Genomic DNA, 14473 nt, shown 5'->3' with positions numbered 1-14473 from the left:
TATGGTCAGGGCAGCAACGTGAACGTCACATGCATGCATAAATACATGCTTCTAGCGAGCGATACGTTTTAGTCACATTACGAACTGGGTGTCGCTTGAATTTAAGGATGTCTATCAACTACGAGCATCATATGAGCGCGTTACTCATCGATGTAGTACCCGTACAATGAGTCAATATTTACCACAAGGACTTCATATTCCTCGCATACTTGAGGTGATGCCCCTTTGGTAAGCATTATTCCATAGAACGGCTAATGCACATACCCTCGTTGTGTGACTAGCTACCCTGCCATTGTTGGGCACTACAACACAAGGCATGCTACCACACAATGCACATTTAAACACATGAGTCGTGTGGTCTTACTCTTCTATTGTCGTGCATTGCGATGCAGGACACCTCCCACACAACCCCCTCACTTGCTCCCTCTTGTCGACAAACATGCGAATGTCGCCAACAATCTGTGTGTGTGTGTGTGTGTATGCATGCGCAATCTGGAATTGACTCATATATCACTTAGCGAAGAAACGTTCGACTTAAAGATAACCTAATTCGCTCCTAAAATATCTACATATATACAAATTAACTCATTGACTATTGAGAGAGAAAATTTAATCATGTTGTATTTAAGATGTCCATAACCTTAAAAGTAAATATCCACACATCTCATTATGAGCGTAGAGACGGAGTTTTGGACTTAAAATGAATTGAAAACCTTCAAAAAATTTGCACTGGCTAAATTTTTAAAGATTGTTAGAATTTGATAATTTTGACCACACCGTTGCATTCATAACACCCAAAAACCTTCGAAACGACTGCCATATATCTCATTTTAACACCCAAAGACAAGACTATGGACTAAAAAACAACTTGAAACCTCTTGAAAGTACCCCACACCGATGCCAAATACTTCTAGGAGCTTTTAAGATGGAACTTGACAATTTGGCCACAAGGTTGCATCCTTTGCGTATGGATACTGGGTTTTGGGTTGTTCCGAACGCAACCGTGTGGCCAAAATTGGAGCTTCACTCGTTTTTCTAGCCAGAGAGAGAGAGAGAGAGAGAGAGAGAGAGACCTTCATTTCTCTTCGTTGCATTCCCCCCCCCCCCCCCCCCAAAACAAAAAAAAGGCATACAAAATTATTGATCATCAAAGAATAAATAGGAAATATGAAGGGGTAATAGAAACTCTTTTCATATTAAGGTTTCAATAAATACACTTTAACCTTTCTTTTAATGGATTATGGCAAGTGATTTGCGATCAAAATCTCAAGTTGCATAACTCGATCTGTCTTTCCATCAACGGATGTAAGGACCTCACCCCGACAAGTGGGACAAGAATGATGATTGGAAAGCCAAGTATCTATGCACTGAATGTGGAAGGCATGCCTACAAGAAGGAAGAACTCTTAAAAGATGCCCCTCAAGAAAATCACCTAAGCATATTGAACAATCAGTATGCATAGCTTCTTCGTGGAAGAAATGGAGGTGGCTATTACAATTAGTGCTGAACTTGAAAGTGGGCAAGGATTGAATCTCGGATGCTTTAAGACCAGTGTTTCCTCTGCGTTGTGATGCTGAATTGGTGCGACGACGAGCTCTCAGCTCGTAAATTTTAAGTATCAATATAACAAACAAAAAGATGCCACAAACACCGGCAAGGAGTAATGACACCACGAGCATAGAGTAGCCAAGAGGGTGCCTATCATCTAGATCATAATCATCATCCTCTACATGACTTATGCTTGAGCATTGAGTGCTATTGCAAGTATGCATGGTGTTAGATAAGAGAAATCACACTCGTAAAGAAATTCCTCTGAGACAGCTTGCATAGGGTCCTTTAAATGATATTGGCTTGCTTGAAGCACCTCTTCAATGTTAGGTGACAGCAATGAAACCAAAAATGATGCGAGGATTTTCGTGGTGATGAGCTTGGCATTGTTACATACTTGTAAAAGATGCATGAAATCAACATGAGGGTGGAATGTCAAAGATGAGAGAGTCAATGGCAAGTTTTGAATGAGTGTGAGGCAGGTGTGCATGCACAAACATGTGACTTGCAACCAGATTTGTGTGTGTGCGTGTGAGAGAGAGAGAGGGAGAGGGAGAGGGAGAGAGAGAGAGAGAGAGAGAGAGAGAGAGAGAGAGAGAGAGAGAGAGAGAGAGAGAGAGAGGTGGATGAGCCATTGCTGAGGAGTGTGTGTGGGTGGTGTGTGTGCAGAGACATTGGATTCTGAACAATGAGGATTCACCTCTCCGGGAAGACAACAGAAACCATGGACTGCTTATAGAGAGGTGACGCACGAGGTTCCTAATGTACAGCACAGGGATCTCCACAAGCTACTACGCTTTATAGAGCCAATCAAAGAATACTTTGCATACATGCCGATGGGTTCATCTACAGAACAACCATGCTTATGAAACTTTCATTGTTTCCGAGGAAACCTTCTGAGCTACCAGAAGGTTGAGCTGATATGAATGGGAGAATTCTGATTCTTCCACAAGCAATTGCCCCCCATGACTGGATGACTCTTAGGTGAAGATCCACAATCGACTGTTTTCATAGAGCCTGCAAATCTTCTCCATCGCGCAACGTGTAAACCAAATAGCACGATTGGCAAACGGTTGAAACGTCACAACTTGAAGATTCCACCACTTACATTCTGTGAGTCTCCTGCTATGATTGTGGCAAAACAGAGCAAAGCACACATCACACTTCCAGCATACTTGGAGCAAGAAATAGGACTGACTTCATTATACGAAATGGCAACAGTGCACAATTTGATACCTCTCTCCCTCTTCATTGGCCCCATTCCTCCTATACATCTTTAAGACAATTGTTTCAGCATAGCTGGCCTTGGCCCTAGCCACTCTTATTAGAAGAGTTTTTGGTTGAAAAGATCAGTTTTCTTCAGCAAAATGAAAATAGATTTCAAACCAAATGGAGCATGTTCTTGACGACGGAAAAAAGCACACTACAAAGCTGGCCGACATACATCATAGAACCCTATCATGAATACTATAAATCACATAAATAACTTGAGAGGTATGAAGCGGACTTAAAGGACAACAGCTTTTCCCTTAAAAAACACCTCAAACGCTTAGCTTGTACACAAGATGGATGAAGGTGGAACTACATTTAAGAAATTAGGCAGACAAGTGTACACAGCACCCAAGTCCACAAAAATGAAATCTATGCTTGTTCACAATCCTAAAGGCCGAAAATTGTCTGCAGTAGTGGAGTCCAAATTACACAAGTGAGAGCTCTGTGCCCCGACATTTTGCCAACACATTGAAACACAGCAATAGCTGCTTACAGACAGTTCCTTTTGAGGGCCCTACCGTCTATTTACCAAGAAACTGGATAAGTACCATAGTTCCCATAAACATCAAGGGCTCCTCTGTATAACATACATAGAGGTTGTGAATTTGAAGCTTACAATGATCACGCCTTCCATAATGGGCAAATAACTGATTATTCAGATGTTCTTCCTTTGCAATCTGCTGTTCACCCCAAAGTGCGATGCCTTTCCAGAACCTCAAATTAAACTGATTCCAAGGATGCAAGCTTTTTCTTCACCCAGTCTGGAGTACTATCACTCTCAATCCACAAGGTCTCCAGTGTATCTTTGTGTTTGAAGTCTGGATAATTGGGAACTTTCTGCTTTCAAAGGCAAGCAGAGTCAAACAACTCTCTCTCTCTCTCTCTCTCTCTCTCTCTCTCTCTCTCTCTCTCTCATTGGCGGAACGTCTTGTTAAGACACAAGAAAAGGTTGATGAAGCAGAGAAATGGATTGAGGATGCGAAGAAAGGGAAGGCCCAGATGCCTGAGACCACACCTACCTCCACCATTATTAATATGACCACTGAGGAAGAGCAGAAAAGGAAGAATCGGGCTCTGCATGTGCGGGTCACAGGAGTCAAAGACAAAGAGAATGTAGATGAAGAAGTGAGGGAACTGCTTCAACGCATGGGCATCACAGAGCCTACTCACACAAGTGCATGGAGAGTGGGCAAGAAAGGAATCGATGAGAAGGGAAACGTAAAGGATAGGGCACTTATTCTCCGCTTCCCGAATATAGAAATAAGGAAAGAATTTCTAAAGAAGAGGCCAACTCTTAAGAAAACCGGTATTTTCCTGGGAGATGACCTTACATTGGCACAAGTGGCACACATGCAAGAGTTGATGCCAGAGATCAGGGCAGCAAGAGAAAAGGGGAGAATCGCCTTTTATAGAGGAGGGAAAGTAGTGGTTCTGGAAAAGCACTCATCATGACGGTGCGAGACCTATGGGGCGATGCTCCGGATAGCGGCGTGGAATTGTAATGGATCATATAGGCTAGATGTAGGTGCCTTTGAAGACAGCTTTGGGGACAGAGACATAGTTTTCTACTCCGAGACACACCAGATACCGGGACAGCTTATGCCACATGTGAAGGGGTATTTATGGGAAACAGCTAGTCGACCAGACAAGAGATCTCTACGAGGTAGCTGGGGTTCAGGAGGAGTAGCAATCATATTTAAAGAGGATCTGAGACCACTACTACAGATTATCAGGAAAGATGAACAAGCAAGGTATATGTGGGTGAGAATGAGAGCTGAAACAGGTAGGTTTCTATATATCGCTACCTGATACTTCCCTCCAAGTACATCAGTCTACTCCTCACCTAAAGGAAAGTCCCCTTTCTCCATATTGAATAATGACATATGGGAGTTCTCTAGAGATGGAGACATCGTTCTCTTAGGAGACTTTAATGCCAGAACGGCCAACTCTCAAGCAGTATTCTATGATACTTCTGAGGAAATGCTCAGAGAAGTGGATTTATCACAGGAGGGGCTTACTAGAAACTCACAGGATAAAGAACACACTGAATATGGGAGACATCTCATGGAGATGGCAACTACACATGGTTTGGCCATACTTAATGGTCTAGAGAATTTCCCTCTATCTGGGGGATTCACATGCTTCCCGCACAGGCATGGGGCCAGTACAGTGGATTATGTCATGACTTCACCAAGCTTTATTTCTAGTATCGAGGACTTTAAGGTGGGACCCAGACCGGTTGGGATTGCAGTGGATCATGCTCTCTTGACCTTATCAATCTCCTTCCAATACAATGCCTCTCAAGTACAAAGGAAGAAGACACACACAAGAGACTGATTCAGTCTATGTGGAACAGATCTATAATAGGATGTGGGCAGCCGAGCCAGTATATACTGTAGAGGAGATTACTTCTCAGCTAACAGAGATACTACATGGAGCAGCACAAAAGGCATACCCACATACTCAGCCTGATCAGAAGAGAGGATCTGGGAACATGCCTCAAAACAGTTGGTACGACGAGGAACGCAGAGAGACGAGAACCCAGGTCCAGAAAGAGCTTACACTTGGGATCATCACATTTAAGCAGTCTCGGATTGCTCTTCGGCGTATAGTACGTCGCAAGAAAAGGGCATTTTTAGCCAAATTGGAGAAGGATTTATATCAGCTCTTCTTGAGTCAGGACTCACATGAGGCCTGGCGTTTATTTCACGAGCACTCATCGCCTCCGACAATTACTTCTCCAGTTATTTGGGGTCAATATGTAACATCATTATATATGGTATCTGGACAGCCTCCATTACCAGATCCGCTAGAGCCATGCCCTGCTACTAGTACTTTCTTTACTACGGAAATGGTGGAAAAAGCCATTGATAAGATGAAGACAAGAAGAGCATATGATCATGAGGGTTTAGTAACAGAACATATGATCCATGCAAGGGATCTACTTTCAGAAGTCCTTGCTCCTCTGTTTAATCGGGTCATGTGTGAAGGATTAACTGAATCTTGGAAATTATTTACTATCGTACCTTTTTTCAAGTCAGGGGATCCTATGATACCCGGGAACTACCGTACCATTATGGTGGGTCACACATTGACCAGACTGTACGCATCCATTCTGGAACAAAAATTGAGTAGATGGGCAGAGAATGAGGGCATAAGGGCAACAGGACAAGCTGGATTCAGGAGGGGTTATTCCACTTTAGATCATATTCTTACGCTCAGAGCCATTATTGAGGAAGGAAGAGCAAGGGGGAGAAGGATGTATTGTTGCTTTGTGGATTTTCGGAAAGATTTTGACACAGTACCAAGGGCCAAATTGATGCGCAGAATGCAAGAGTTAGGGGTCCCCAAAGAGATTATCCGGGGGATCATGGCCTTATATGGGTCAATAACTGGCTATGTAAATACTCCAGAAGGGGATTCCGACATTGTTCATTCCACCGTTGGAGTAAAGCAGGGATGCCCACTGTCCCCTTCTTTATTTGGTATGTATATAGATGAGGTATCAGATTACATTGATAGAGAGGGTGACAGAGGTGCTCAACTTGCAGGGTCATGGATCCCTTTGTTGTTGTATGCAGATGATATTGTATTGATAGCAGAATCACCAAATGGAATGCAGAGGCAATTAGATGCATTACATAAATTCGCGGAGGGCAGCGGACTGTCGGTAAATTTGGGTAAAACCAAAGTTATGGTGTTTAACACCACACCGCAGTGGGTTAGGAGATCGGCACCTACATTTGCATATGGCCAGGATACAGTAGAGTACACAGATGCATACACATACCTTGGTGTGGTATTTACAGGACCGAAGTTTACTCTTAAGAAAGCAGCAGATGCTAGATTGTCCAGAGCCTCTGCGGCCTTGGGAGGGTTGGAGAGGATGTGTTCACAAGTGCAGTTTCAGGAACCACGAACAAAACTTTGGCTCTTTGATACTGTGGTGGCTTCGGCTATGCTTTATGGGGTCCAGATTTGGGGACCATCTGTGGATCAGGATAATTGGAAGTCAATGGAGAGACCGTTGGTATCTATGATTTCCAGAATGATTAGAGCCAAGGCCTCCGTACCACACGCGATTACCCGAGCGGAACTAGCTGCCCCTCCGATAGAAATTGAAGCTCTTACCAGATCAGTGTCCTTTATACATGGTCTGTGGGATACAAGTAATTGCCGATATACTAGATTGGCCCTCGAATCTCTCGACAGTTAGCAATGAAAGGAGATACATCATGCTGGTATGCGCAATTATCCTCGTGGTTTCAGAGACACGGGTTCAGTATGGAAAGATTACCCCCCTTCCAATACTCTCTTGAGGCTCCATCACTGGCAATCACACGAACGGAGATTAATAAAATCATCCGCCAGGATCTTATACAGTTGGACACTAAGAGGACATGGGTAGACCCTACACAAGAATTGGGCACGAAGATGGCCGACTACAAAGAAAACTTCCTACAGCTATCTGAAGATGGTTTTGTGATTCGCTCGAGCTACATGGATACCCACCTGTCCCATGGTTTGAGATGTGCTATTGGTCATATTCGTACATCCTCACACTAGCTGGAAATTGAATTTGGCAGATTTAGGGGAATCCCACCTGAGAGCAGAATTTGCAAGTTATGCGGAATGGAGCCGGAGACAGAATTACACTACATATGCCACTGCACCGTATACTATGAGATACGTGGGCGTTTCCATTGCCTATTTAAAGAAGGCTTTGGACCTCTAGATAGAGTCATGCAATACCAAGATCAAAGGTGCTTAGGCCTGTACCTACTGAAACCACATCGGCACAGGGATAATCTAATGAGAAGACAAAGAGCACTACAGCCTCAGAGGCAGATCACAGATTTCTTTGGATCGAGAGAAGCAAGAATGGAAGGAGAAGCAAGAGGCCAACAGCGAGCACAAGGAGTACCCACATTTATACCAAAGGCACCCTCATTGACAGGGCGATTGAGCTTAGGAAATCGAGACGACCACTACCGAGATGCAGAAGCACACTTCACCGGAGGAGACTACAACAAAGGATTAGAAGCATTCTAGCCAGACACCCAGAATGCTCCTAAGAAATTTATCTAATACTTTGTATTTAGTTTTTCGCATTTATTTTCACACTTTCACACTTTTCAGACATTGTAATAGATTCACCACTTTTGTATCAGTTTGGTCTCATAGGTCACTCTGGCCTTTTGGAGACGTTAATATAACATTTCTCTCTCTCTCTCTCTCTCTCTCTCTCTCTCTCTCTCTCTCTCTCTCTCTCTCTCTCTCTCTCTCTCTCTCCTTCCTCTCTTGCTACCTTCTTGATATTCTTTTTGACCACTTCGACCCATCCTTCTTTGGTGGCTTCTAATTTGTCCTCAATGCTTGCGGTGAGGGCTTTGGTGATCTCCTCCTTGAGGGCTTCCTTAGCCTCCTCTTTAATCTCTCCTTCCTCGGGGGTGAGGGATGTGATGGAAGCATGAAGGAGGTCGATTTGTGCCTTCATCTCTTCTTGCTCTTTCCTCCATCTCTCCCTCTCCTTCTCGTTCTCCCGTGCCCTTCTCTCCTCCTCTTTGAGGTTTTGGATTTCCGCTCTCATGTCCTCCTTCTCTTCGTTCCATAGCTTGATGAAGGTGGCTTTCTCCTCCCTCCATATCTCTCTCTCCATCCACCATTCTTTCATGTCCTTCTCCAATTGTGCAAGCCTCTTGTTCGTGAGCATGAAGGTTGTCTTCATTGTCGATGTCGGCGTCTTGATGATGGGGGAAGACATGGTTGTCTTCGGAGCTACCCTCTCTTCATATTGTGAAGAAGAGGGGAGAAGGGGAGTACGTGTGTGTATGCGTGTATGTGTGTAGTGTGTGTGTGGGTATGTATCCGTGTGTGTGTGTGTGTGTGTGTGAGAGAGAGAGAGAGAGAGAGAGAGAGAGAGAGAGAGATGGCTGCGTGATGGGGAACGAGGAGGGGCTGCGTGAGGGGGAGGCTGGAGGGGGGCAGTTCAGCAGCAGCAGCAGGTTGGTATATCAGCGGCAGCAACAGGCAGGTACTGGGGGTGCTGTGCAGGTGGGGTGGGCGCGCTGAGCAGCTGGGGTGACACAGCAGCGCGCAGTACAGCAGTAATGTGCCTGGAGCAGGAGGAGGGCGCTGGTGCAGCAGGTCCGCGCGTTGGTGCAGCACAGCAGCAGGTCCGCGAGAGATGCAGCGCAGCAGCAGGTCCACGCGCTGGTGCAGCACAGCAGCAGGTCCGCGAGAGAGAGAGAGAGAGAGAGAGAGAGAGAGAGAGAGGTACTCATCGTACACACAACCATCGAGGAGGAGAAGATGCGACAAGCTCGCCGTCTCAATGTGTGAGTGACCGGCATCAAAGAAGAAGAAGGGTCCACACCCGAGAGCGATGGGAAAGCCTTATGCAAGAAAGTGGGATACAAGGAAGAAGAGATCCCTTTCTCCAAAGTTTGGAGAGCCGGCAAAGATCCAAAGAAGAGAGCTCTCATCCTCCAATTCGCCTCCGAGGAGTCTCGAACTTCTTTCCTCCAAAAGAGGGTCATCTTGAGAGGGCTAGAAGGCCCCCCGATTTATCTTGATGATGACCTCACAAAGATGCAACAAGATCACCGCCGCGCGTGCATGCCTAGAGTCCACCAAGCCCGCAAAGAAGGGAAGAAGGCAGTATATCGAGATGGTAGGGTTATCATTGATGGCAAGACCATCGCATAGGGACTCGCGGCCTGTGGGACATACGAGGAGATTCATGTCACGGTTTGGAATTGCAATGGAGACCTATGGACACACCCAGAGAGACTTGAGGAGGTGATGAGAGGTCGAGACATGATTCTACTTACAGAGACACACGAGAGCCCAGAGAGAGGGTTACCACGGATACATGGATTCCAATGGGAGTCTCTACATCGGGGATGTATGCGCCAGCACACCACTCGCGGTTCAGGAGGAGTGGCCATACTCTTTAGACAGGGGCTTCACAGCAGACTACAGATTGTTGCCCGGGACCCACAGGCCCGATACATGTGGATTCGCCTCGAGCTCTCACGAGACAGGATCGTCTACATTGCCCTTTGCTACTTTGCTCCCACAGGCTCCAGATTCGCCCCTATTGAGCAGGAGTCACCGTACGCATGCCTCACGGAGGAGATTATGGAGTACTCCACACTGGGTGAAGTCTTCCTTATGGGAGACTTCAATGCTCGTACGCGCAGTGAGCAGTGTGAGGCATATGACCACGAGGACCCAGAGGCACTACACACTCTAGATGAGGAGGCTACTATGAGAGATACAGCAGACAGAGCTCCAGTCACAGCCTACGGACGACACCTACTTCGACTTGGCTCCCAGCACCGTCTCGTTATTTATAACGGGATGGCCCAGTGGCCCACCTCAGGGGGCCTGACTTGTATGCCACATGGAGTTACAGAGGGAGGGGGGAGTACAGTCGACTATATTCTGGGACCCAGGGAGGCTACACACCTTATCACATCCTTCACCATTCCACCCATACCCATCGGAGCCGACCACACATACCTCTCTTTCTCCATCACCGGAGATACTATCCCACACAGTTCCACAGCACACACTCCACACACCACCATCCATTTCACACATGAGCTAGCCTCTCTTTACTCGGCCGAGGTCGAGCATGGCCTATGCCTCCTCCACCCATCCACACCACTCTCAGTTCTCACATCACATATCTCTTCCGTTCTCCACACTTCAGCTATTAGCTCTTTTCCACACACCACTCACACAGGACGCACTCCCCCCCCCGGGACTATGCCTCAGAACCGCTGGTATGATGATGAGTGCAGAGAGTTATACCGACGCCTCCATGCACGGCGAGCCTTAGGAGAGATCACAGAGAGAGAGGCCAGACGACATATGAAGACGCTGACACGCCAAAAGCGGCGAGCATTCGAAGAGGCATAGGAGCTTGAGCTATACCGCCTATTTATGAGCATAGATAGCGCGACGGCATGACGCACCCTGCGCGAGCCACGTCCGACTACAGCTATTGAGGATCCACAGATATGGCATGATTATGCAGAGCGCCTTTATGAGGTGCCAGGGCAGCCTCCTATCCCACAGCCACACGGGCCACGCCCCACGTGCTCCTCCTTCTTTACAGCAGAGATGGTAGAGAGGGCCATACGCCGCATGCAGCACAGACGATCAGCTGACCATACTGGATTACAGAGTGAGCACATCATTTATGCGGCCTCCACTATAGCCCCGTTGATTGCACATGTCTTCAACCGGACTATAGGGGAGGGCTTCCCAGAGGAGTGGACACAGCACACCATAGTGCCTATCCACAAATCTGGCGACACCCTGGACCCAGGGAACTACAGGACTATCATGATTGGCCACACGATGGCCAAGCTATATGGAGCAGTACTTGAGGCACAGCTCAGCTGCTACGCAGAGACCGAGGGTTTACGAGCTCCAAGCCAGGCAGGTTTCAGACGAGCTTTCTCCACCACTGATCACATCTTCGTTCTGCGCTGCCTCATTGATGGGGCAAAGGCGCGGAAGAAGAGGCTTTACTGCTGCTTTGTGGATTTCCGCAAGGCCTTTGACACAGTCCCACGCGAGAGATCTTCCAGCGCCTTCACAGCATTGGGGTACCAACAGAGATGATTTGGGCCATATATACTCTCTACGAGAGGGTGACGGGTCGAGTTCGTTGCCCAGGCGGCTTTTCAGAGACCATTGCTAGCACCATTGGTGTTAAGCAAGGATGCCCACTCTCCCCGACACTCTTTGGGCTCTACATCGACGAGATCTCCGACTACATACTACGAGCAGGGGGAGAGGGGAGCGACTTGGCAGGTACTCCGGTCCACATCATGTTATATGCTGATGATATTGTGTTGATCTCAGAGTCACCCGAGGGCTTGCAACGCCATCTTGAGGCCTTGGACGAATTCAGCACACACAAGGGGTTGACTGTGAACCTTGGCAAAACCAAGGTCATGATCTTTCACACATCCAGTGCAGTGAGGAGCGCTGCCACCTTCACAGCAGCAGGAGGACAGGTTGATGTAGTCACCTCCTATGTCTACCTTGGCATCACATTCACCAGCCTACCAGGACCCTTCACTATGAGGCAGGCTGCTGCTGACAGGCTCACCCGAGGATATGCAGCTCTGACCATGCTAGAGCGGAGATGCCACCAGGCACACTTTCAGGAGCCCCACACGAAGGGGTGGCTTTTCGACACCTTAGTCACCCCGGGCCTGATGTACTCGGCGGCAGTATGGGCACCAGGATTGACAGCTGACCAGTGGACACAGCTTGAGAGGCCACAGGTATGTATGATCTCACGCTTGCTCCGCAGCAAGAAGACAGTGCCACATGACATTATTAGAGCCGAGCTCGCCACACCACCTATGGTTGTAGAGGCACTATTCCAGACAGTCTGCTTCATCCAGAGGATGAGAGAGCTACCTCCTGACAGACTTACTCGTAGAGCATTTGAGGCAGCTATACAGCTATCAGAGAGTGGGCATGAGAGAGCATGGTACTCACAGGTCAGAGCATGGTTTGAGGGACACGGTCTTGACATGGAGAGCCTACCACTATTCCAGTACGACCCCCACTCACCCTCTGTTCACCTCTCTCGCAGTGAGAGGAACTTGGTATTGAGACAGGATCTGTGGCAGCTATACACTAGGAGAGTCTGGGAGTCACCTGGCTTGGGGACGAGGATGTCAGATTACAGAGACCAGTTTCTCACCATATTGTCTGGGGGGTTCATACAGAGACCATGCTATATGGACACATATATGCCACATAGCTCACGGGTGGCGATTGGTCAGCTGAGAGTGGCTTCACACAGGTTAGAGATTGAGATCGGGAGACATACTGGTGTTCCCAGGGAGGAGCGAGTCTGCAGAGCCTGCACAGAGGAGGTGGAGAGTGAGGAGCACTTTGTATGTAGATGCAGAGCATACACTGAGATCAGAGGCAGGTATGAGGCCTTATTCAGAGGACAGCCCACTCTCCGAGAGATCATGGACTCTCGCACAGCCCACTCTCCGAGAGATCATGGACTCTCGAGATCAGAGACAGCTCGGACGTTTCTTACTAGAGATACAGAGCCATCGGGACACACTACTACAGCCACGCACAGCTACACAGACAGAGGGGAGGCAGTCGCAGCTCACAGACTTCTTTCAGAGGATTGCCGCCCCTCCCTCACCAGACACTCAGAGGGGAGTGACACTCCCACAGGCGGAGGTGAGCCGAGCTAGACGACGACCACGAGTCACAGGCTACAGGGGCGCGAGCTCCCACCACCGACAGATCGAGGAGATCCGAGCCCGGGAGCGCCGTGCCACTGAGGAGCGAGTAGCTCAGATGAGGGCCGACCCGACAGCTTTCATCCGGGTAGCCTTGGCACCAGCCCCGCCCATGTACCACATCTTACATCCCCCCATTTGTACAGGATGGAGCTAGATAGCTTGATGCATTCTCATGATTGTACTACCTTGAGCATATAGACATGCATATACCCCTAGAGATAGAGCTCCATCCCTCCTCAGATACTCCACTACCTACATTCAGTTCAGTTTTGTATCAGTTTTGTTTCATTTGTCTTTCCGATAGACGGTTGACATACACACCATGTACATTTGATTTGTCTCATAGGCCGATTTCGGCCTAACATAGACGTAAAAAATCTTTCTTTCTTTCTCTCTCTCTCTCTCTCTCTCTCTCTCTCTCTCTCTCTCTCTCTCTCTCTCTCTCTCTCTCTCTCTCTCTCTCTCTCTCTCGCGGTAGATTGGTTATGCCATTTCCCTCTTAAATAACAGGTCTTGAGTTGAACTCTCGTTGGATGGATATTTGAGGTCTCTTGGGATAGTTTCCTACGACATTAAAATTCTCTTCTTCTAGGGTGTGTGTGTGTGGGTGTGTGAGTGTGTTAATAAAAAGAGGAAACTGGTATAACATTTCTAAATGTCAAAGTCGATGATACCGAAGCTTAGAGACCAAGGAGGGAGAGAGAGAGAGAGAGAGAGAGAGAGAGAGAGAGAGAGAGAGAGAGAGATGAAATGTTATATTAACGTCTTCAAAAGGCTAAAATGACCTATGAGACCAAATTGTTACAAAATTGTGAATATGATACCATGTCTGGGTACAAAAAGACTAGAACAAAAATACTACTATTACTAGAATCCATCCTCATCTGCACTCTGGATGTCGAGAGAGTATGGCTCGAATCCTCTGCTGTAGTCTCCATCGATGCTGTGTAGACTCTCCTAAATTGTGGTCGTCTGGATCTCTGTAGCTCCAGTGCTCGGTCGATGAGAGTGCTGGTAGTGGTCGAATGAGTGCGGGCCGAGCTCTGCAGTGATGGCTGCTCCTCTGGCTGTCCCATATCTAGTGAAAAGAAATCTGTAATCTGTCTCTGGGACTGTCTCTCTCTAGCTCTCCCCAGGTAAGTGTCTCTATATCTGTGTAATTCAAGTAGATATAGCCCAAGACATCTCTGATCCTCATAACTCATGACCCTAGAGAAAGGACCGAAACCCTCTCTGAATAAGCAGTGGAAACGGCCCCGAATCTCATAGTACACTGTGCAATGACATACGTAATGTAGCTCTGTCTCTGGCTCTAGCTGGCATAAGCGGCATATCCTGTTGTCTAT

The 14473-nt window shown here is 47.4% G+C and overlaps 2 protein-coding genes across 4 annotated transcripts in view; both read right to left on the bottom strand.

Annotated features, from left to right (window-relative positions):
* Window positions 1-1176: 1176 nt before the first annotated feature.
* Window positions 1177-1920, bottom strand: LOC147465583 (putative E3 ubiquitin-protein ligase ATL44). The gene has a single exon (XM_086520723.1). It carries the CDS (start codon window positions 1770-1772, stop codon window positions 1239-1241), a length of 534 nt encoding a protein of 177 aa, XP_086376849.1. The 5' UTR covers window positions 1773-1920; the 3' UTR covers window positions 1177-1238.
* A 339-nt stretch (window positions 1921-2259) lies between these two features.
* The window catches only part of LOC147465582 (protein OSB3, chloroplastic/mitochondrial-like), a 48136-nt gene continuing 35922 nt past the window's right edge, over window positions 2260-14473 (bottom strand). For 2 of the 3 annotated variants that reach the window (XM_086520714.1, XM_086520720.1), the window contains one exon: window positions 3115-3657. In XM_086520714.1, the coding sequence (XP_086376840.1) occupies window positions 3573-3657 (85 nt within the window). In that variant the 3' untranslated portion in view covers window positions 3115-3572. Of the gene's footprint in view, window positions 2671-3114; window positions 3658-14473 lie in introns of those variants that run through there. The other variant, XM_086520709.1, reaches the window with a different exon arrangement.

Source organism: Adiantum capillus-veneris, chromosome 1, assembly GCF_014529385.1.
Source record: "Adiantum capillus-veneris isolate H3 chromosome 1, ASM1452938v2, whole genome shotgun sequence".
Classification (NCBI taxonomy): Eukaryota; Viridiplantae; Streptophyta; class Polypodiopsida; order Polypodiales; family Pteridaceae; genus Adiantum; species Adiantum capillus-veneris.
This window is presented reverse-complemented; position numbering and strand designations above follow the sequence as displayed.

Bases quoted from the DNA above. Each gene is read 5' to 3' on its own strand.
- LOC147465583 (XM_086520723.1), bottom strand. From the start codon at position 1,772: ATGCATACTTGCAATAGCACTCAATGCTCAAGCATAAGTCATGTAGAG.